The sequence below is a fragment of the Colletes gigas genome, unplaced genomic scaffold (assembly GCF_013123115.1).
Source record: "Colletes gigas isolate AHSC1104 unplaced genomic scaffold, ASM1312311v1 Colletes_gigas_Sc00010, whole genome shotgun sequence".
In the NCBI taxonomy this organism is placed as follows: domain Eukaryota; kingdom Metazoa; phylum Arthropoda; class Insecta; order Hymenoptera; family Colletidae; genus Colletes; species Colletes gigas.
In genome coordinates, this window is record NW_025106639.1 from 7,180,665 (window position 1) to 7,204,507 (window position 23,843).

Consider the following 23,843-nt stretch of genomic DNA (forward strand, 5'->3'; position numbering starts at 1 on the left):
GATCAAAATTCATATATTACGCTCGTTAATCGCTATTGTTATGCTCGCAGTTCCAAACGAGGAACCGAAGAGCCCAGTCTTCACGACATTCCCGCAATCTGCAACGGTAGGCGAAGGCGAATCGGTTACGTTCACATGCAAGACTGAAACCGCGCCTTTGAAAGGTAAGGAAATGTTCAGCTATGCGTTGCAGGTGACCGACTAACATTATTTTACTCCTGATGTACAGTGACGTGGTTGAAAGACGGAAAAGCGATCCCGGAGACTAGCAGCAGGTACCTCTTCAGTTCAGACGGTGACAAATCGTTCGAGTTGCGTATAAAATCGTGCACGGCCAGCGACGTCGGCCAGTATGTTGCTCGTGCGATCGGCAAAAAGGGCGAGACGAACGCCGCATTCGCCCTAAATGTTACCAGCGAACAGTGAAATCGTTGATTTCGATTACGTAAAAAATCACAATACGACAAGGTTTGGGTGAGATCCATCTATTTTTTACCGTCTTATATTATCCAGTAGCTATGTCGGGATTCGTAAATCTGTTGATTTTTACGTTCTTCTAACCCGTCTCTTTTCAGCTTCTACGATGTTATCGGGAGAACGATGATTAGAAATGAAAAAAAAAAAAAAAAAAGAAATGGTAAAGAACAGAGAAAAAAATATTAAAACGGACTGTAAAAATTTGTGACTCGCGAGCGATCGCGACGAATGGGTGGTTGTTATAAGGTTCGTGTATAAAAGAGAAATTGAAAAACGATTGTATTCGCACTACTCTATATGTAAATTATCATGGAACGCTGTATTTTCTTTTTGTGTGCTTATCATATCGCAAGAAACACGTGTCGTTGTATGGTGAACGAAGAATCTAAGGCGTCGAACAATACACGGATAGCACGCGCGATCTATACGCTAATACGAGCTTTGCTGTATACACGAATTACCATATTTTAAGTAAACAATGATGCATAACGGCGGTATAGAATTGAAACGATAAATCATTACGGTTTGTTCCGGCAGGATAACCAGCATCCTCGAATATATTACATCTTTTTAACATCTTGTCTTGCCGGGACGACTGTACGAAAATAATTAATACTGTCGAAATGTACGTCCTTATTCCATGTAATCGTACGCACTGTCGTGTTATACTTGTTTGAAGACTGCTTCCGTTACAAAATTTACGATAAATAAAATATGATTCAAATATAATAGTTCGGGTATTTATCTTCCTCGCTATTGTTTGCACCGCAACGTTTGAAGATAGAGATAAGTAAAGAAATCAAATAAAAATGACACTTGACTCTGTAAAAAAAAACTTTGCTTTATATATAAGTATGAAAGAGAAATATTAAATTACATAATATTGTACAAGGTGTCAGGATCCATGATATTAAAGCATCCCGACTTCGGAATAGAGAAATTTCGTAAATCTCTTCTCGTCTCGGAATTCAGATATACAAACTGATATTTATCATCGCCTCCATCGTTTAATAACATTATGCCGATATCGCTTACATCCGCGTACCTTAATTGATACAAATCATCTTCGTGAACGGTAGACTTCGAACGACTTAATGCTAGTAGAGCAAATGTATTATGCTCTGCATACTGTTTTAAATATTTTTCTTTCTTGCAATCCGTCGACATTGTAAATTTTACAATGTCGATTCTCGACAGAACCGGTTCACCCAAACGAAGAGCTAGTGGAAACATGAAATATTATTAAAGAAACACGTGACAATCGTATGCACTCTTGTCTCTGATGCTTACTGAGCAAAAATAATGTCGCATCATGCGCGAAGAACTCGTCGACTCGTACGGAGGAATACCTATAATTCAATATAGTCTGCCAGTAATTACCCTCTAAATAATAAATATAAATGGTCGACAATAATAAAAACAGTTTTCCGTCCTTAACGCAGTAAGGCTGAATCTCGGTAAAACTTTCAGGAACTTTTGCACCTTTCTTCCATTCACCTGAAATTATACAACATGCTTAAAATCGTATAAGCAAAGAAATTGTATAATTTCATATTACTCTTTACCTGTATGAATATCAAGGATATCGACCGAAAACAATTTCAGCCTATGCTTTCCCACACCACCCACTATTGTTAATTTATTTTTTAGAAATGCAACAACCATGTGTCTCCTTGGAATTGGCAACTTAGCTTGATAGTACCACTTTTTAGATATCAGGGAGTAACGCCAAATAATATCATTAAATTTTCCAGTCCCTAAACCCATTTCTCCACCAACTGTATATATGTTGAAACCTATAAATATATTCCTAAAGTGGTTTAAATGTCTGAAAGTTCTTCTTCCAATTTAAAATTAAAAATGTTTATACCTCTGCTAGCAACTTGCATCCCCATTATTGAATTTTCTGAGCACTGTTTGTGTTTTAATTCTGTGCACTTAGAAAATACATTATGGTTCCAGATGTACAAATATGGATCTTTCTTTGTGCATTCGTACATTTTATATACAACAATGCCCTGTATGAACTTGAGCTGTCTTTCACATTTTATATCTGGAATGTCTGACCTCTAAAATTAAAATATATCGAAATGCACTATGAAAATACTATGTAATAATAGTACAACTATTACCATATGATGCTGTATCCATTCATTTCTCACAAACTGCAAGTATTCGATAGAAGCCCTCACATTAACATATTGAAGCAACAGAGTAATGTTCTTTTTGGACAGTTCTACGAGCGAAGGTAAAGGTAGTTCCTCAAACCGGTCTAAACATGTGGCAAGACAAATATCTTGTAGTACTTTTACATTCAATTCTTGTGCCAATAACCATATATCGATTAATTTCTCTGGCAGCAACCAATTTATGACTATAATATCTATGGCATCGTTTGTTAATTCGTCGACTACGAACAGTACACTCAATTGTAACAGACTGAGTAATTCTGTAAAATTTTTATTCACAAATTTTGTCATAGAAGCCTTCAACGAATGACATTGTATTTCTACGCGGTCCATATCATCGTGAATCCATTCGACAAAATTCTAAAAACGGAAAGGATTCGATTTCACATACGGGTAAGAATGATACGAGATGTTTTTATATTAATCATGACCATAAGAACCTCTAAAGTAGCTAAAGGAATATCATAATTAATAACATGTTCCTTGTTATGAGAATCATTAAAATTATGCGAGAAGAGAGATGCAAAATAGCAGCTTTTACTCGCAAGTTTCTCTTTATTTACTTTGATACGACAATCATCGAGTATCAGTGTCAAAGTCTCCATCATAACGATTTCTCACAATGTAAATATAACTCATCAAGCAGGTATTGTCTATGCCACCTATCCAAGAAGAGTTTGTGTTCTAATGAACCAAACACTGACCACGTAAAAAATCAGCATCTATAGCGCACTCTGTGCTAAAGAACAATAACTCTGAGGATCATATTTAACCCGGTCAGTAACGTCGGCAATTTTGCTTCTGATGCGACATCGACGAAAGTTTTGATCAAAAATTATTTACGCATTGTACGATCGTATGGTTCTAAAGACAAGATTCTTTTACATTACTCACATTAGTAAAACTAAAATTAATTTACTAAAGTGAAATTAAAATTAGATAAACTAAATTCGAAGACGCGCGGAGACAAACATTTGAAACTAATTCCTTGATTGGTCCAAAGAAATGCTCTTATTTACCATTACTATTGACTTATCTTACAGGGTGATTTCGACCAATTTCGTTTTTTAAAATTCTACTTCGTTGTATGTAAATTTTGTATTACGAATACGAATTTACGCTGTAAGCTATAGTTAAATTACGATTCATTAGATGCCTTTACCATTTTTAATATGATCAAAATTTTGTTACCCCTTGGTCCACTCCCTGGAGATAGTGGAGATGTGTCATCGAGTCTTTGTATATTGGCAGCATTGGTGCTTCTTTCCAGATGGTTTCTCCAGTGACTATATTAATTCGTAAAGTTAAAGTCGAAAAGAGTGGTTTTAAGCCGGTACGCGTTCCTGAAATGAATTTTTAAACTTTGGTAAGATCATGTACGAAGACCGAAAGGATCTCGTGCTCGAACGACGTTTATTTTCACGCCGATAGCATTGTTCGTTTGTTCGATATTCTCTCGAAAACACACCTCCCGTTTAACATCGGTAATTCCAAGAACTTAAAGTAAGAAAGATTTATTAAATGCTCTCTTTTCTGATCGAATTGTACTTGGAAAGATGCATACTCTAGGTTATTTTGTAACAATCTTTAATCGTCAATTGCATCTATGCACATGTTTCTACCGTAGTATTATTGGGTGTGCTTCCTTGCTTTCGTCGTTCTGTTTTTAAGTTGTTAAGTCATTGTACGATACTGCCGTACTTATGTTGTTCGTCGACAAATTAAAAATACAAATAATTGAAGGACCAATCTTGTTAAAGTTCGCACGAACTTGGTAAAAATTGTTCCTCGCAGAGTACGTGTTTGCATCTAACGATCTAGTTAAAAATTAAGTACGTGTTTGCTTCTAACGATCTATTAAAAAATTAATATCAGAATCTTATCAGATTATAGATATAAGTGACTGAACAAAGAATCTTTGCTCGAAATTTCTGAAAAGACGGTCCAGCTTTTTTGTGCATTTTCGCAGAGTGTAGTTAAAATTTCTGTAGGATTAATACTTGTTAACCCCACATTTAGCATTTGTCTTATTTAATTAACCATAAACTCTGTTATGCTCGTTTGTCGTTGAGGTTAAAAATGAACTTTTATGTTGTAGACAAGAAGCGATTGTAGCTTTGTGTTGAAAGCTTTAGTTCACGTTGAAATAAAAATTACATAATGACAGAGTATAAGCTCGTAGTTGTGGGAGCTGGAGGTGTTGGCAAATCTGCACTTACGATTCAATTGATACAAAATCATTTTGTAGACGAATATGATCCTACTATAGAAGACTCTTACAGGAAACAAGTGAGTTTTTATATTCATCTTGAATAATGACAAAAGTTTTCTATGACTAATAATGGTGATATTTTGTATAAAGGTAGTCATAGATGGGGAAACATGCCTTTTAGATATATTAGACACAGCTGGTCAAGAAGAATATAGCGCGATGAGAGATCAGTATATGAGAACCGGAGAAGGATTTTTATTAGTGTTTGCTGTAAATTCAGCAAAAAGTTTTGAAGTATGTAAATTTGTTCCATACTTAAATTGTGTTGTTAATGCCTTCATTCTTTTTAAACAGTTTAAAAAGTGGCTTGTATATGTTTAATGTTACAGGATATAGGAACATATAGGGAACAAATAAAAAGAGTAAAAGATGCTGAAGAAGTACCGATGGTACTGGTAGGAAATAAGTGTGATCTTCAGCAATCTTGGGCAGTAAATATGACACAAGCAAGAGAAATTGCCCGTCAGTATGGTGTGCCTTTTGTTGAAACCTCTGCAAAGACTAGAATGGGAGTAGATGATGCTTTTTATACTTTGGTAAGTAGACATATAAAACAATACACAAGTGCTTGCAAATTTGGAACATGAAAATAGAAACTAGTTACAGCATATGATAGACTTGGTATAAATTTTCTCAAATGAAATACAAAACAATAATTTGCATAGTTGCATGACATATTATTACTCTGGAGTGGAACTTAAAAAATTGTAGGTCAGGGAAATACGGAAAGACAAAGAACATAAAGGTAAAGAGAAAAAGAAACGCAAGGGGGCAGGTAACTCGAGCCGTAGGAGACATCGATGCTGTTTGCTTTGAATCACTGAATAACATTAATTCTCTCGTTCGATACATTAATGCAGAAATAATTTGTAAAAAGCATTAGATTATGTTCACTGTACGCACATTTTTGCAGCTTATTCTATAGACTATTATAATAATTTACAAGCACAATTTTTTCTATACATTGGGAGGGAAAAAAAGAACAAAGTATGTAATAGTGTAATGTTGCATACATTTTTACTCTTGAAGTTGAATTTCATAAAATACATTGTTTGTTCCACAGTTTGCCATATAACTCTTAATATTCCATTAGCAGAATAATTTTAACCCTTGATTGCATAGAACAGTCAGGATCAAAACAAATTTTTTCAAACCATCCATTCGTTTTATCGTTAATTACTTTTAATTGAACGTACGGAAAAAGTATTATTCCATAAAGGAATTGCATAGCTTTAGGTACTGTGGATGGATAAAGAAACATATAACTCATAAAAGTTTACAACTCACAACATGAACTTCATAGGTGTTTTATTCAATTAGTTCATAATTTTAAACTTATATTTAATTCGTTAATTAAATATATTTTTAACGTTTACTTTTATACTCCGCTATGCGTGACAAAAAATTCTATTTGCCCAAAAAAAGAAAATAATAAGCCATAAAACTCAAGGAAATAAAGTATGGATAACTCATTTTGTGCTGTGATTAAATAATCTTAAGCATGCCATGCTAGTTAGGTGTTACTGTGATTAAGTATGCAATTTTAACAGGAACGCCTATTTACCAATTTAAGAGTACATAGGTTTGTTCGTGTTTCCTTTTCGAGTGCAATTAAAAAAATATACTTGATATTTGTTGTATAGGGGATGAAATATAAGACCTTACGCATATAGAAAATGCCACAATGAGTAATTAGTTTCTATACTAATGTTTTTATATGTTTACATTAAGTAAAAATTGGTAGGTACGAATTTATTTCGATCATTTATACAAATGTAAGAATCGTTTTAATCGATCATTGTTGTTTCAATGTAGAGTTAGAAAACTCATCTTGTTATAAAAAATATAATTTAAGGATTACATTACCTAGAAAACGTAAAACTTTACATTGATATTTGAATGTCTAAATATACTACTACTATTACTACTGTAAAAGGATATCGCATTTTATCACGTTTGTTTAGTTCTTTAATCAACTGTTTTTATATCATAATTTAATTTTGATAAATTATATGATGAGAAGTATATAATTTCAAAGCACTGCAAATATTGCTTGTAAACTTAGCTTTTATTATGAATATATACTTTAATATTTGTTCAGACAATAATGTCATCTCATTTTAACGAGACATGAATTTTTAATAAAATATACAAAATTAATTTTGCTTACAAAACCAACAATTGCGAAGATATTTTGTGGGGTGTTTATTGTCTCACTAAAATGATCATGTCTTGGATCTCACCGAATTTTTCAAATAGACAATCCTATACTTCGATCTTTTAATCCTTTCCAAGTGATCTTAACATTCCAACAAGTTGAATTTTCATCATCCAAAATATATCTAACTTCTTTTTTGTATAATTGGTATGTATCTATCACCTTTGTTTATGGCTAGTTTCATTAGATCTATCTCTCTTATTCAATTGTCCAAAGATTTTTTAGTCTTCAAATCTCGATTGCTGAACCTAGTTGCATCTACTAATAGTTAATAATAAGCATCCCAGGCAATTATGAAATAAGATCATTTGGAAGATCTTTTCATAGAGGGTCAATTTGTAGACTATGGAGGCTGTAGCTAGGTACTTGAATTTACACGCGTTTAAATTTGAATCTTTTGGCCTAAGTATTCAATAGTAAAGATAGAGTGTTCCCAATTTTTCTTCTTTTTTAATTACATTACAGAAAGCATGTGTAAGGGATGTACCAAGGGATGGGTGTGCACAAATGTGATGAAATCTAACATCACCCCAATAACTAACATTTTTATTCTTATGAATTATGCCCTCTATTTTGTTCAGTGTATGGAATAAGGTAGTTATCAATATCTGTAGGTTGTATTTCTGATCTGAATCTAATTCTTTGCCAAGGAAATAAATTTTATTTCCTTCTAACACCATTGTTGTTGTAGGGAATAACTACTCTATGAACTGAGAATGTTAAGAACACATAAATTGCAACGTCCTAAATTTTGAACAATCAAGGGTTAAATACTTTGCTAAATGATTTAAATAGTACAATTTGCAAATATTCTCGTATATGTAAACTCGTAAATTTGTAATTCTAGCTTTTTCAAATATTGAAAATGTGTATATATAAAATTACACAGCATAGGTGTTGTTATGTAGTTCAAATTTGTAATAAAACTTGGTACAAAGTGTTCTTTATATTCATTCTGTTTAGAATGATTGTTTTAAAATATTAATTGTAGGCCATCTATGCTGTTTAGTTTTATGATATTAAAGGAGCAATTGACAAATCTTTCACTAATTGTCTTCTTACGATGTTTTATATGACAAAAAGTCGAGATTATCTAAATCAAACGGCCCTAAAATATAATTAACATTGGCTGTCGTCTACGAGTTAACTCATAGCTGACGATTTGTCACCGGACGTCGCCTACGAGTTATCTCGTGAAGATGTAGTGTCTGTGCGAAGCATAGTGGTCAGGGGTCATTTCACCACACGAACCCAACGGCAGCCAACGTGTTAAAAATTACATTTTTAAATCAAAGTTTATACATCTGTGTGTCATATCCAATTAAGTTGAAGTTCTATTGTTCATCAAAGTTCTAATAATATATATATAAATACGCGTACCGAAGAAAGTAATTAAGCGCATATTACATCAATAATTTGTATTTTTTCATTCAAAAATGTGTTGTTAACAAACTAAAAGATATCGTGCAGGCGTATTTATGCATGTATATTAGCTAGTGCAGACATTGTGCCACAAACACGCATATGGCGGGAAATGTGTTCCGACTTCCAATTGGCGGAATGTGTCATCAATGTCGTTTTACCAATCGGAAGCCCGCGTGCCACTGGGACACACTGATCAGATTTATATGCGTGCTGGCTAGTGTGCATACATGTGTTCAATGAATTAGTTCACCAACGTACAGTTCTAATACAAACAAATGTAATGATAAACGATTATTTTACATTAATAAACGTCCGCGTTCACTTAGCATTTGTTTCTGAAATGAACGTAAAAGGAACGTGTAATTTGGGTACACCTTGTTCCTTATTAAAAAGTAATCTTATTTAAAACAATTTACGTCATAATCATATTATGGATTACTGCATAGTATCATTTATACACCGATGAACACTATAATACAGTTTTTGAATGTATCAAATATTATTATGCGAATGCATCTTAATTTTTTTTACTGGAAAATTAATGTATATTTTTGTTAACAGATTTTCTAAGAATCTTTGTATTAACTGAGTAGGATTATAAATTTAACATAATATTCATCATTTAATGGCATGGTAAAATTACTACAACGATAAAAATGTAAGAAATAGTTTATAAAATAATTCAAAATAATAAAAAAAACCATTTATACGCATAAAAGACGTAATTTTTTACCCGCTACGAATAAATTAAATTAATATTTTCTATCGGAAGTTCTTCATAATTTTATTTTTTTTTTAAATGGATCAGAATGAAAATTCGTAGAAATATGTACGTATATATACAAAGTTAATATTTTATTTATTAATAATAGAGGTTAAAAAGATATATATTATTTTTCCGAAACAATTTCCAATTGTTGTTTCTCTTAATTCTAAATATGACAAAAAGTGTCTGTCTTAATAATGTATACGATTTCAGATAAACAGTTAGTGTAACGGACAAAATTTAAAAAGATCGTTAATCTAGATTAATTTATCTATTGGGTGAACCATCGTGGAGCAAAGATTTCAAAATAGAAAATGGCGGTACTTTGATCGGAAGTAGGTACTTGTTAAGTTCGTCGATTTTTTCTGAAATCGGATAAAAAGTGAAATATTTAGTGTTTTATGCTGATAGTGGTTCACTTTCTAGATAAATATGTTTTCTATAATGTGTTCAAGTTTCAAGTCCATTGGCCAAGTAACTTTTGAGGTATGTATCAAAAACACTACGCCGAAAAATGTTTCGATAAAAGCGGTTTTAAAAATTAAACGTACGGTAATAGAACATATAGAAAGTTTAATTCAAAATCTTTATCATTTCTTTTTTTCAAGATAATATTTTAATGAAATGATCAAACTACCCCTTTAAATTAATAAAATTAGCAATTTTGAGGAATGGGGAAACATATGTATTAGAGTATTTTTGGTTTAATTGCATTTATTTTCGAGCACCTAGGTAAATATAAAATCGTTATACGTCTATATGATTCTGTATGTCACTATATCACTGTCATGTGTTGTTTACTATACGTATAAACTATTTTCTAATTACATACGAAATGGTAAATGTAGGCTTGAGTGTATACAATAATATATATGGCACGTCAGTCTGTACGTTTAATTACTTAAATCACTTAATAATTATTATTAAATACTACTGCGTATCTGTCATCGAATCTTATGAATTGTTTGTTACGTTTGGCATTGTTCATAATGAATAGTTTTTGCACTACCGTATCATTTCCATATATTTTTGTTTGTGTTTGCTTAACATTTCAGTCACAGTCACCAATTGTTTTATCGTTGGCTAAAAAAAGTATGTGTCAATTAATTATTCATACCCTTATGAATTATACAATTTGAGATATATCTCTGTCAGTAGACCAAACACCCACCTGTGTTTTTGATAGAACCTGAAGTTCTTTTAAATGAGAAACACAAATATGATGTAATGTTGCTAAATCTCTTGCCGTGTCTGATACACAGCTCTTATTTCTTGGATCTGCACCTTCAGATTCTGGTTTCTCAGTTACATTCTATAACGTAAGAAATTTTAATTAGTTTCAATTTAAATTTCATCACGCGCGATCTAAGACAAATACTGATACTTACGGATAATTGATCGAGAAAGACAACCATTCGTTCTTTGTTCTTAAGAATAAATGGATTTACTACTTCCATGTATGGTTCTTTACCGCCAAATTCTACCAAATTAGCCAAATTTTGTAAACATTTTGCGACCATTACTAAAGATCTATAAAATTTTTTAACAAGAATTTAAAAAACAATACATGTAATTACAAAATTTCTTACGTTTAATATAAACCTACCCTACCTTGCAGCAGCTGGAGGTGGTGGTTCAGCTATTAAATTAAATGACCTAGGATTTAATATGGCAGGGCAGAGTAGGCGTAAAAATATAAATCCACTGACTACTCGCGTTCTGACTAGTCTTTCGTGTGGCCATTTGGCAACAACTGCTCTTTGCAAACATCCACAAATATATCTCAAAGTCCTTGGGCAAGCGTCGGGACTCATAAAAATGCTCAATGTTACTTCATCTAAAACCTATAATAACATTGATTTTAAGTTATCATTTAGAATGGTTCGGTAGTAAAAAAAATTTTGTTCTTACCTGCAATAAAAATTCTGCATTACTGCATGCATCCTCTGGAGAATCCATTTTTGTCGGATTCAATTCACAGCTTTGCTTACTTTCGATCAATTTTACTATAGTATCGCGTAAAGCGGCTTTCAAAAACGAGGTACAAACTGATTTCATGTATAAATCCATTAAAGTAGTCGTGAGGCTAGCAGCCCTAAACAAGGTCGGTGTTTCATCTTCTTTATCCACCTAAATAATACATTAAATACTTGTAACAGACGTATCATCTATTGAATCGATTTTCTGTTGAGAGATATAAATTAAAACTGGCTTACTTCTGCTTGATTTAGCGATCTCAAAAGGTCGGCTTCTTTTCTTTCATGCCTAAACATATACGTTGTGCATGTTATTATTATACCATTAGAGAGAAGGGAAAACAATAATATTCGGCTTATTATGTATCTTTGTTAATACCTAAATATTCTAAGTAAACTATTTGCGAGTGGTACTCTATCCAAATGACATACATCCGCTAATGCTCTAACAACGTGTAATTCTGGGTCTAATAGCAATTGTTGTAACGGACTGTATTCTTCTGGAGGCATCGCTAGATCGTGCCGATACCTATAATGTTGCAAACGTAGAAAAGAGAATATAGTGATAGTTGAAGTTCTAAATATAAATATAAACAATTTCATCCACGGTGTACCTTATACGTAAACGTAATACGCCCCAGTCCCCTATTGGAGTTAGTCCTGATAACGGATACCATTCGTCCATCTCCTCTCCATTGGTTAAACTTGCTAATTCAACAGTCAATTCTGCAACTTCTGTGTCTTTACTACGTTTACCTTTGTTGTACAGCGTTAAAGAAAATGACATAACATCGGGTGGTACATCCCTGTTAAATAATGTAAAGTAAAAAAAAAAAGACAGTATAAAACGTTTACGCGAAGTATCAGCACTTTCGGTAACCAATCATAATACGTACTCTAAAATGAATTCCTCATCCCAGAGTGGATGCAACCCAGTCTTAACTTTCGTGCGAGCAACTTTTACATTATTTAGAGCCACTATGATGAATGGGTTTGGTACTAGCTTATATGGAAGTCTATGTGCGTCTAAAATGTGAAGATGTAATGAACGCAATTCGCGAAGACGAGCAACTTTCGGAGCACGCGTAAGTTGTGATACACATAATGGTTTCAAGGCATTAATCCAGTCTAAAGCATTTTCTGAATTTGGAGCAGCCAAGTATGTTATCGTGGCTAAACATGGTAAAGCACGCTCAACTAATTGAAAGCAATGAGGTCTATCGAACACGCTTTCATGAACCTAAAAAAACCTATATTTCAAGAACGAATCTCAACAATAATTGAACTGTTATCATCCTTATATATAACAAATACTTTTACCACGTACATACGTCTTTTAATAATGTTAGTATAATTAAAAGTATTAGATACATATGTCTAAAATAACAAAGTTTGTTAATAGATACTCTATTTGGTTAAAAAATTGTATCTACCTGGTACAAATAAGCACAGCTCAAGTCGATAAGACCCTTAGGTTTGGTCCTTTTCGGATTGTCATACAAATACAAATGAGTATCCGTAGCATCTACTAAAAGTACAAAATACAGGGCTTTCCATTTTTTGTTTTTCTCCGATTTCTTTTCTAGATATCCTTGCATTTTTATTCCTTTATTTTTCTTTGCTCCAGATTGTTCGCGGCACTCCCTAAGAGTCGCGTATATCTTTTCTGCGTGTTGTACCTCTCTATTAACCCTTACACTGCCATCAGGCTCTGTCACCATTGCTTGAACCAAAGTGTGGCCTTCCACTATTTGTTCTTTTCGGTATCTGGAAACGCAATGTTGCTAATGGTGTACTAGTTTCGAAGTTATTTTACATTTTTTTTAAATAAGTATTATACCTATTTATAACAGCATCAAGACATTCAAAAGTTCTGCCACCCATCAGATATCTTACTCCCTTTTTTTCAATTCTAAATCTTTGAATTTGATTGTTTATATGAAAGAAAAGCGAATAATCCCCTGGACTGTTATCCGAAGGCCTAACCTGCATAATAGAACAGATGTATATTTTTAAATGTTATGAGAGACAAAAAAATAAAACAATATAACAATTGACACCAAAAAATTTAGACAACTTACCAAAAAACTTCCAGGTCCTGCTTTTACTAACATATCAACAGCTTCACTTTTAGTGACATTAGGATGAAACCAAGAAAAGACAGTATTGGGATCTATGGAGTCATCCAAATCCTCAACTAATTCACGAAATATCAATCCCTGTTCACCAGTTCTGTGTGCAGTAACCCATAGCCAACCATCTCCCATATCATTGTGCACAAAAAATATGTCACCCTTTTGAAAGCTTAGTTCATCTGTGTCAGGCATTTTTGTGTATGGCAGTATCGCGACAATTCGTTTTTTATCATTTACTGGTTCAGGGGGTGGGGTAGGATGTATAAGTCTTTCTCTCTTTAAAAGATCCGAGCAATGAGTATAATATGCAACAAGGTCTGATAAGCTATTGAATTGTCTGCCACCTATAATAACAAGTATCTTCTCATTAGTTTGCCCATAAATTATGATTCCAAACATTTATTGGATTCCATGTAATTTCTACCATACCAATGTAATAATCTCCACATACAGCAGTGATTCTAAAGTGATTAATTCCAGTTCTGCCCAAGTAAGACAAAACATAACTTCCAGGCTTTCTGTCACTTTCACGTACTAAATAACTACCCATTTTATTTGCATCCCACAATCTTTCCTCGGCTGTAAATCTATCTAATCTACCATGATACCACCTATAAAATAATCATATATAGAATATATGATGTTTATACTAGTTTAAAGGTAGATTATAAATTTTATTAAAAATAATTATTGCATCAAAGGTTTTTATTGATTTGTAATCTCACTGATTTTCTGGAGGTGCTGTTAATAATGTTGTATTAGCACTATCAGGTTCCTCTGTGTCTTGTATATCATCTGGTATGTTTTCAAGAAAAGGATCAAATTCATTTTCAGCATTCATAGATTCATTTTGTCCACCATCTTCACTGCCAGTGCTAGGAGATCCTCCTTTACTGTTGTGATCCATCTATAAGTACAATTAATAAAAATAAACATTACATAGTCTCAAGGATTCTAAAGAAATTTTACACTATAAATATGTTAAATACGTTTTCGAGATGTAATAAGGGAAAATGTTCGGAATCCGCGAAGAAAGAAAATACTTTTGTTTTCATAGATAAGTGTATCATCATATATCACAGTGCTCCAAATATAACATATATTTTTGTCAACAAAACATAAATACCATTCGAGGATGGCTGCTTACGATTCTCCAACATCTACGGTCTTTTATCATTTCTTTTTTGCCGTACACAAACTGATCGAAAATATCGTCCTTAAACGATATCGAAAACACCTCTCCGACAAAATATTTTAATAAACAGTTCGGAATTTACGGAACTCGCTGGATATTTTTGAAGTTATTATAAATCTTCGTACATGCAATATAGTCCCCTTCTTCTTATTTTCCTTTCTGGACTTTACAGCGATGATACAACAACGGATGAATAATCTGTGATGAATAATACCTCGTACGTACCTTAGCACTGTTCGACACGCTCGGACCTCCACGCACAAATTCTGCCATTTTCGGTTCACACGCACTCTTTCACGCACACACGTTTATGAAAAAAAAAAGAAATTTAAAGTATTAATCGAACGGCATCCGTTTTATTGCAATTCTCCTTGCCACGATTATTTACAAAGATAGCTTGTTATTGATATAAAATGTATTGACGTTTCTCAGCAGCCATTTTATTACTGCACGCGGCGGCTGTAGGATACAGAAGCCAAGGGATTTTCTTTATTTCGTGCAAAGCTTTTAAAACTTTACCAAAAGGATCACGGCATGCTTTTAAGATTGCTCGTTTACCGGCTACGGCTCGAGGGTAAGCTGTATACAGTGAACGCGGCCGAGATTTTCATAAAAGTACTTTTATAAATAGTGCACCATCGACAATGCACTTATAGAGAAAGTTAAGCCTCAACGGTGATGACGATTGCAATCGTTATTAAACATTATCAATAGTATTTCTAGTTAACGCAAAGTTTAATTTGAAAAGTTACACAGAATAAATGTATTCGAAAATAAAGAAAGCATCGGTAAACGTTCAAACCAATACACGTGATTCGATAGTAAACGCTAGTTCCTTTTTATACTTTTTCGTGTGTTGCGTGCCAGCCCATTGGAATGGCGGAATTCTGTTTTTGTGCGCGTCAAGCCGAGTGACATTTGCATGGCAGTCGATTATCCATAATACTTCCTAATTATCTGCATTTATTGTCATTAAATCGTAATGGTAAGATCGTGGTTCCTATATTTGTAAATTACAATTTGTATGATAAGACGTATAACCAGAAACGAGCAAAAGATTCGACCATAACCTATATGTTATCAAAACATGTGCGTAATAATTCAAACAAATTTTATTAATTACGATTTTGGTGTGGCATGCAGTCCGCCATATTTAATTTACAGAGTTTGCTGACAGTAATCCTGTTACTAATATGTACCTGTACTTATGTCAAAGCTATTGTGCCCAGTTTGTTGGACAAGCGAATGGGGAAAGTTGGGTATGCGTGAAAAGATTGTAAAAACGATTGTAAGGTATGAAAATTTTATGGTATTAATAATGTTTAATAAATCAGTATCCAGGGTGCATTTTGGAAGTGTGCTAGGATCGGCGAAAGAAAGAGCCAATATGTGGCAGTGGGTTGCGTCGTGATGGCCTTCAGTATTCTGTTTTGGTCATGAATCGGGTGTAAGGATTATAAGACACTAAGAAGTGCCTTATCCGTTACAATGTAATGGTATATTGGTTGTAGTAAATGCAGGTTTTAATAAGAATAAAAAGTAAACCAGTTTTTTTACTATAAATGGTTATATTTGTGTCCATTCAAGATCCACAACGGTAAACTTAAAATAAAAAACAAAAAAAAAAAAGACAGAAATGATACACGTCTGTGCTACTTGCATGGTATGTTTTATTTGTCAACACGTTGTTTTCTTCAAAGCTATATAATTATCCAATTTGAGCACATTTTCTCTTCGTATTCTCATAATATATTTTTTTTTTTTTTTCTATAAACAACAACATTCTTTTGATATAGTTATTGTAGAGTCGTTATATTGAGCAGTATTTTACGATATACAGTATTTGTTAAATAGATATATTTAACATATGTGTTCTTTCGTTTATTTCGCGGATATACTACTATTTCAATGACGATGAACCACACGTTGCGACTAAAACCTGGTACTCTGTAAGAGAAGACATTCGTGACGATGCGCAATACGTATCGGTAGAAAGCTACAAATTTCTCCGTTCGAAACTTTAATTTAGCAAGAAACGTCGCGAGTTTTTTACCGATACCATTTTGTACGCTGATTTTTACAGAGCTAGATACGGTTTACGGTATTGCGAGGAACATTAAGAAACACATAGAAACCACAACCTATTAGGAACGCTTATTGTCGATTCCCTAACAGAAAAGTGTACTCGAGGTATATAATTACATAGCAAATGATTCTTACGCTAAAAACATAACAAGCTATTTGTTCATATACATATAGACACATAGTAATTAAAAAAATAAGCGTTACGCGTTGAACGACCAAACTAATTGGTCCTTCCAGGCAAACTTTTCTTCCTTATTAAACTTAATTCTTACTTATGGAAAAAAAATAATAAACGTAGTATCCCCCTAGTTGTTTCAACCACTCTCTTTAAAATAAATTAAAAGGATCGGTTGATACGACTAAAGGAACACTACGTTCGCAGCTTTTCTTACGTTCGATAGAATCTATGTAACTCTAGAAACAAGCGCGTACATTGTGCAATCGTATCGTTCGTATTATAGCAAATTCCTCGCAAGTTAACCACGCCGATTATATTTATACTGTGGTCTCGTTTAATCGTTGGCATATGAGGTACGTTATTTGCCTACTGGTAATTAAAAAAATACGTAAAACAATAAAAGTAAGGTCTAATATCTTTCTAAAATATACAGTACGGTACTATACGTCCTACGGATATGAATCTGACTTAGATATGACACGTGTACGTTCGTTAAGATGCCACTTACGATCTCGCTCCCCCTTCCCCTATCGTACCGTTAAACAAAGATATTATTTTTATTACCCCTTACGTACAAATTAGTATGCTAATTATTTGTCTGTGTTCGAGTGTAATCGAATAGTTGCTTAAGGTGGGTCGACTCACAACTTGCCGTGAACCTTTTGTGGAAAACTGTATATATGTATGTACTTAATTAATCGTTGACAATAATTATTACGACGTAACGATATATTAACGGATGTTAATTTTTTTTTCTTTTCTTTTTTTTTTTCATCGGATCGCCACTGCCATTGCTGAAATAATTTCAAAACGCGAGTTAATCGGTAGTCCCTCTTTCCATATTTTCCGAACGATGCTCTCGTGAATGACACTGGTGGCCCACTTGAGACAGACACCCTGCATGCGGTAAGGCTTTCGACGCTAACATTATAAAAATTACACCGTAACACCTACCAAACTCCACGAACGAGAAACGATAGTCCTTCAATTGAAAACCCTTGGCTCCGTTTTTTTTACTCTTTTCGTTGTTAAAAAAATATTCGACAACGTTACAACATTCGGTCCAACTAAAGTACACATTTCGCTCACGAGCACTCGTCTATTTCATCCGCGTTCGGGAAACCGGGTAAAAGGCTCATAAAAAATACCTTCGTAAGCGTTTTTTTTTTCTTTCTTTCTTTTCTTTTAAAATTCGCAACAATTTTCTGCCCACGGTCCACGTCCGCGGACGGGAGATCGATTTTGCTCGCTGTATCGTCGCCGGAAGTAGTACTTGCGCGCTTCGTCGTCGCGAAACGCAGTCGGAGCTTGTTCCACCCCGTCGCCACGCACCTTCTCCCCCGTTCCCTCGAGTTCAATTAAAACTTCAGAGTTCGCGATTTCTTCTCTCGGATCGTTTGTTCGGAAATCCCGCTCGAAACTGCAACGACCACACTGTGCAGACTCGAGATGCACGAGACGCGTCTTCTTATTTCTCCCTCGTCGGACAGAGTCTCGACGTTCGTCGCTGTTACGCTACAGCTCGACAAACGTTTATCGTAAACCGAGGAAAACGAGCAAACAGAACGCGTAGATTCGCGCGCTGGTGGTCTTCGCGTAGGCGCCACTCTTCGCGTTCGGATTCTCGCGATTATGGAACGCGTCCTCGTCTTTGATGAACGGCGCCCGCGGGTCCATCGTCGTGGACGTGGTCGCGTATTTGTTGTAAACGATCCTCGACGTGCTCTTCTGCATGGCGGGCGTGCTCATCTGATGGTACATCCGGTTGATCGACGTCACCTGCGCGACCTTCGACTTCCCCTTGCTCAACTTCTTCCAATTCGTCGACGTGGCTCGTGTGGGTGGCGTTTCTCGTTCGATCTCTGCAACAAAATTCCAATTATCCTTAAACAGACGTTAGGTATCTATTTGCATTAGTTTCGAGATATTGAAAATCACCGGGTTGCCTATCGTCAGGGGCGTTTCTGACCAAAGGAAATAATAGGTAATTACAATTTATTGATAGTCAGGATGCGCACAAAACTTCATGATCTATCAAATATTTCAGAAGTTTGGTGTAATTGTCTACAGAAACGCAAACTTAGATTGGGTTTGAATTTTCACATAAAATGGTTTGGCCATTGTTTTTGTAACGTGTAAATTATAAACAACATCGCGTGTAAAGCTCGAAGAGTTCACACGGTACCGCGGAAAGAATACGATAATTTAGCACTTCAGAGTGTAGCAAATGAAATTTTTCTTTCAACGATCCCCTCCGCTGCATACGCGATGAACACATTTACGCTTTTTTTTTTCTCTTCTTTCTTTCCATTTTCTCGGTAAATTAAAGCATAAACGAGGATTTCTCCGTTCATTTTGCCACGGCAAAAAGTGCTGAACGACTGTCACAAGGGAAGCATTCAACCTCTCTCTCTCCGATTTTAATTTACTTTTGTATGGATGGTGGATTACAGATTTTTATGCCCAAAGTATCGCGTGCAATATTTCACGTATAATTTTCGGGATATACGAATATCGATTTTTATAACATTTTGGAAACATTCCAACGATATTAAGAACCAATTATAGTGAGAACACCCTCTATATTATAATACCATGTACATGTACGCGTTGGATGTATTCGTGAAGGCATCCAGGCATAAGGGGATTTTTAAGTGTGGCATTAGGCATTAGCATCGGTAATCTCAGACACGACAGAGACGGATGTTGATCGCGCGACGAAATTGGTTATCCGGTGGGTTGGATAGGCGCACGGTGACGCTAGAAATATCGAATCGAGACGGATATCGAAGTGTCAGGAATTTTATGTAACCGGAATCGGGATGGGGGGAATCCCGTGATTCGAAAATTGACGCGTTCGTTGATAGTATACGTCGACTTACTGTACAACCTAACGGTGGCTTCGGCTCTTCCCATGCTTGACGACGCCGAACACGTGTATTCTCCCAAATCCGTTTCCTCCAAGCGCCTTATCTTCAGCTCGATCGTTGTCTTCCATTCCTCGTCCGGGTGTCTCTGTTCGTTGACTTCGTATCTACCGCTGCGTCGACACATCGTTTAGGATTTTTACGGTAATAATTTATTGCACGGGTGATCCCATCGGAGCATTCGGATCAGAGGAATTACAAACGGTAGTCTTTACTGAATTGGCTCGGTGAATTTGGAAAAAAGTCTCGAAAGATCGCGAAAAGAAACGAACGGAGAATGTCTACATACTCTCTAATGAAGACTGGTTCCCTCCCGGTCCACAAGTTGATCGTTTTCGGATAAGCTTCGATCAAGCAGATCAACGACACGTCCGTGTTCAGAGGAGAGCCTAACAGTTGGTCGGCGACCTTCGCGCTGGGCGGGACTGAAATTTTCGATAGAGTTTAGGTTCGATGGAAGTTTCGATAATTAGTTTTGTTCCATCTTGAAACGTCGGGCTGTTATCTGGATAAGATACGATTGTTTTTTTTTTATTAAAGCCACAACGGATAAATAGGCGGACGGAGCCCCGTCGAATCGATATCAGGAATCTGCATCGCTAAACGACGCTTAATTATCCCGGAAGGAGATATTTTATTGAAGTTTCGCGTATTGGGTAAAGTAGTAATCGACTGCTTAAAAGTACTCACAGTTTACCCTCAGATAAACTCTCTTGCTGACTGCCGGAGGCACTTCGTTTCCGGCTATGCAAAGATAAGCTCCCATTTGCCTCCTGTCTACCTTGGTTAATTCCAGTTTCTCGCCGGACCGGCTGTCCACTATAAAATCGTGCATCGTATGAATATCTCGTTGAAAGCTCTCGTATACATATCGCTGGCCTCGCGCCAGCGTTCACGCGTACACCAAATTACACGCGAAATACGTCCTTTGCGTTGAAACAACCAGGCCGACCGGCCACCTACCACTACTACCCTAAATTTCACCTTTGGGAATCGTTTACACGACTCGTTAATAGCCGCCGTCACCGTTTTAAGAAACGACCGCCGTATTAACCAACGACAGAATTTCTGATTCCGTCCAACTGTTTCCATTCTAGATAAAATGTTAAATTTAAATAATCGAGCTTTTAAATCGTTCCCCTCGACGAGTCATATTCGAAATGACTTTTATCAAATATTCAGATACGATGGAACTCATCTCTCAATAAAATTCCTAATATTTTTTTTTCGAAATATATTGGAATTTGTCAAATTTTACGTTCTAGTTCCCACGCATTCTGGGGTTTAATATCCAGCGATCGTGGAGAGGAACGTAGCCCATTTGGACAGTCATACTATAAATATTTTTGCGCAATAGTCGTCTCTAGAAAATAAAAAATTGTCTACCCAGATTTAATTCTGTTCGAATAAAAAATCTATGGTTCGTTCGGGGCCCGTGTAAGAGCCGCCGGTGTAACGTCGACGATCGATGGCTTAATGAGATTTCGCGAGACGAATGTTTAGGAAATTTCGTAGGCGGAACGCCCAGTCGCATCGTTACGCGTTATTATCGTTTAATTGTGCGTATACGTGCGTTGACGAGGCTTTCGAAATAAATGAAACGCAATGAAGTGCATTATTATCGAGCGACATAAATCATCGCGGCGTTTCGCGATTCCGATAAAACGTGTCACGTGCCTAATGAGATCCATCGAAAATGGGAGATTCATTATTCCCGTTGACGGTTCACGGACTGCCGGTCTACGGATACTTTCGTTAGAGGGTGGACCGGGCCCAAAATATTGCGTATCGATTCGCCGGTAACCAGGCGAGGAAATTGGTTCCATTAATATTTCGTCTGATTAACGAATTTCCCGTTCGTTCGTGCGAAAAATGCGCCGAACGTGGAACGAGCAGTCGGTGAATGTTGGACGACCACCTGGAGGGATCAACGCGCGAAATCGTCAAATTGCACGGTGCCCGGAGAATTGCGATGTAATTGCACGTAGCCGAAAGATATTGAAAGTCATCGCGGACAAACTAATCCCAATTCGATGGGACGTGTTCCGTCGTAATTGCTTTCGATCGACATCACGTGGGTCTCTGCGAATTTACGACGTCTTCATGTTCCGCTAAGCGGATCCCGATGGTGAATCGTATCGCGTAGACACCTTGGATAATTAGTTCTCGAAACTGGCACGAATCGCGACTGGCGGCGAATCTACGATCCGAATTTTAATTACCATTCGATCGTGCAACTTCTACCCTCGGTGTCTCGGTATTCTCCCTCTGTTCGATGTCGAAAGTATGTTTACAAAATCCGCTTACGTATCGGGGAAGAATATTGCGGGCGAGATCGAAAGATTTTTGATCGAAAACCGTATATGGGAGAACAGCGGGCACTCGAGGTGCAATATTCGAGGACAGTTCTTCGCTAGACGTTTCGAGTGGGGACCAGAATTAATAAAAAGAAAAGAATCGAACGTTATTTGTCATCGGATACGACGGACGCGAGAGTTCTCGAGGCGAGATAAAAGCGTAATATCTTACCTGGTATCAGCTGATCGTGAGGACCCCTCATAAGTATGGAACCACTTTTCTCGCGTCGCCAGAACACACGAGGCGGCGGTCTTCCAGTGGCGTTGCACGAGAGGGTGGCATTCTCGCCCTCTGAAACGGAAACCTCACTCTCCGAGGTGCCGGAACTCAGTATATCCGGCGGAACTGAAAGAAAACGGTCGGTTCTGTTTTCTGGCGAGCCTCGGCGCTGAAAACAACGACTGTCGCCCGGTGCTTTCGTTTCGTTCAAGGGGATGCTTCCATTTTTACGTTCTTCCACGAATTTTCCTTTTTTTTTTACAAAACACATATGCATTTACGATACCGTGCAGCTTTATTGCGTCTTGAGAAATCGCCGTCGTCGGGTTTAGAAACGAGTTTAAAGTTTGACGTGCACTCAGCGACCGTTTGGATACTCGGTTCCTCAAACTTGCATAACTTGAGGAACTTTTTGGACTTTGATGTCTCGCCGGGATGCTTTTAAACCCCTAAACTTTTGGAACATGAAAGAAATCTGTCGGTTACTTTCGATTTATAATAAAATTTACGATTCTGTACCATTCGAAACAATATTAAATTACCAGAGGCAGCCATATTGGGAACGGTGTGCCGTTTACTAGAACGATAATAAATATTCGCGCGCGCTCGATTCGGCAAAGGCGTACATGTATCGCGCACGAGCGACGTAAGAAAGTCGAGCGGAACCTTCTGAAATTCGTTCCGCGTCCCGATCCGACGGAAGTTTCAAATTCAATTTGAAGTTGTAGTTTCGAAGGGGGCTGCCGGACGGCGTTTCCGCGCGTATTTACAAAGTCGCGTCGGAATTTCCACCGGGGGGACTGTGCTCGCGTCCGAACCGAGTCGAAATCAGGTTAAAACCGCTCTCGTCGTGCCCCTTCCGCGAGGAAAATTAAATGCCGCGTGCGGCCTGGCCAGCGGGAGGGTACATTTTCGCGATGAAATCCCGGTTTCTTTTGAGAGGAGTGCATCGGGGCTATTTCAATTACACGCGTTCAACTTGGACAAATATTCTCTGTACCGGGCAGGGTTCGGAGTCGAGATACGTCGAGAGTAGAAGGATGGGGGTTGGCGTCGGCGTCGGCGTCGTCGTTGGGTTCCGGTACGGTGGAAAAAAAAAAAAAAGAGAGAAGGAAAGCTCCGTTTCCTGTGTTTCCCCACAAAGGAATTTCATTCCATTCGGGCCGATCGCTTTTTCGAGTTGAATGCGGCGTCGGAGGTACGCACACTCTCGATGAATTCTCTTTCTGGACCGGTGTCCGCGCGCACGCGATACAAGGGATCGCGTGCACGTGCATCGTCGCGGGCACACAGGCCACCGCCGGTAATATACGCGCGTATGTATAATGCAGTGGCGATAGAGGCGTCGACGGGGGTAGAGGGTGAAACGAATAGAAGGCGAGCAGCGAGCAACGCAACGTTACGGTCCGTTCTGGCGGGTCCC

The 23,843-nt window shown here is 36.6% G+C and overlaps 6 protein-coding genes across 9 annotated transcripts in view; 3 read left to right on the forward strand and 3 right to left on the reverse strand.

The window, feature by feature from the left end:
• LOC122397642 (twitchin) overlaps positions 1-669 on the forward strand; it is a 69,094-nt gene extending 68,425 nt beyond the window's left edge. Inside the window, exons 113-114 of the mRNA XM_043396926.1 lie at positions 51-164; positions 230-669. Of these exons, the coding sequence (XP_043252861.1) occupies positions 51-164; positions 230-426 (311 nt within the window). The 3' untranslated portion in view covers positions 427-669. The remainder of the gene's footprint in view (positions 1-50; positions 165-229) is intronic.
• On the reverse strand, positions 496-3,274 carry LOC122397643. The gene is made up of 6 exons (XM_043396927.1): positions 3,107-3,274; positions 2,610-3,026; positions 2,348-2,546; positions 2,043-2,273; positions 1,768-1,974; positions 496-1,697 (listed from the first exon to the last, which is right to left on the reverse strand). The coding sequence occupies exons 1-6, from the start codon at positions 3,272-3,274 to the stop codon at positions 1,351-1,353; spliced, it is 1,569 nt and encodes a 522-aa protein (XP_043252862.1). The 3' UTR covers positions 496-1,350.
• Positions 3,275-3,911: 637 nt separating this feature from the next.
• LOC122398012 (ras-like protein 1) lies at positions 3,912-9,168 on the forward strand. Of its 3 annotated transcripts, none has more exons than XM_043397583.1 (5): positions 3,912-4,032; positions 4,765-4,955; positions 5,029-5,172; positions 5,268-5,474; positions 5,650-9,168. In XM_043397583.1, the coding sequence occupies exons 2-5, from the start codon at positions 4,827-4,829 to the stop codon at positions 5,752-5,754; spliced, it is 585 nt and encodes a 194-aa protein (XP_043253518.1). In that variant the 5' UTR covers positions 3,912-4,032; positions 4,765-4,826; the 3' UTR covers positions 5,755-9,168. The 3 variants fall into 3 exon arrangements, with proteins under 3 accessions (XP_043253518.1, XP_043253520.1, XP_043253521.1); XM_043397585.1 differs by having other exon boundaries at positions 3,930-4,169; XM_043397586.1 differs by lacking the exon at positions 3,912-4,032 and adding an exon at positions 4,372-4,498.
• A 910-nt stretch (positions 9,169-10,078) lies between these two features.
• Positions 10,079-15,378, reverse strand: LOC122397973 (ras GTPase-activating protein 1). 2 transcript variants are annotated; one of them, XM_043397509.1, is made up of 15 exons: positions 14,879-15,378; positions 14,184-14,365; positions 13,888-14,069; positions 13,405-13,802; positions 13,164-13,309; positions 12,757-13,090; positions 12,220-12,563; positions 11,938-12,129; positions 11,703-11,852; positions 11,564-11,612; positions 11,259-11,477; positions 10,959-11,191; positions 10,736-10,877; positions 10,519-10,659; positions 10,079-10,430 (listed from the first exon to the last, which is right to left on the reverse strand). In XM_043397509.1, exons 1-15 carry the CDS (start codon positions 14,924-14,926, stop codon positions 10,353-10,355), a joined length of 2,838 nt encoding a protein of 945 aa, XP_043253444.1. In that variant the 5' UTR covers positions 14,927-15,378; the 3' UTR covers positions 10,079-10,352. The 2 variants fall into 2 exon arrangements, with proteins under 2 accessions (XP_043253444.1, XP_043253443.1); XM_043397508.1 differs by having other exon boundaries at positions 14,585-15,378.
• Positions 15,379-15,463: 85 nt separating this feature from the next.
• LOC122397801 (protein kish-A) lies at positions 15,464-16,216 on the forward strand. The gene is made up of 3 exons (XM_043397207.1): positions 15,464-15,638; positions 15,797-15,912; positions 15,988-16,216. Exons 1-3 carry the CDS (start codon positions 15,636-15,638, stop codon positions 16,091-16,093), a joined length of 225 nt encoding a protein of 74 aa, XP_043253142.1. The 5' UTR covers positions 15,464-15,635; the 3' UTR covers positions 16,094-16,216.
• A 2,174-nt stretch (positions 16,217-18,390) lies between these two features.
• The window catches only part of LOC122397800 (lachesin-like), a 56,259-nt gene continuing 50,806 nt past the window's right edge, over positions 18,391-23,843 (reverse strand). The window contains exons 5-9 of the mRNA XM_043397206.1: positions 22,373-22,546; positions 20,534-20,662; positions 20,133-20,268; positions 19,799-19,956; positions 18,391-18,778 (exon numbers count right to left, since the gene is read on the reverse strand). Coding sequence (XP_043253141.1) covers positions 18,450-18,778; positions 19,799-19,956; positions 20,133-20,268; positions 20,534-20,662; positions 22,373-22,546 — 926 coding nt within the window. The 3' untranslated portion in view covers positions 18,391-18,449. The remainder of the gene's footprint in view (positions 18,779-19,798; positions 19,957-20,132; positions 20,269-20,533; positions 20,663-22,372; positions 22,547-23,843) is intronic.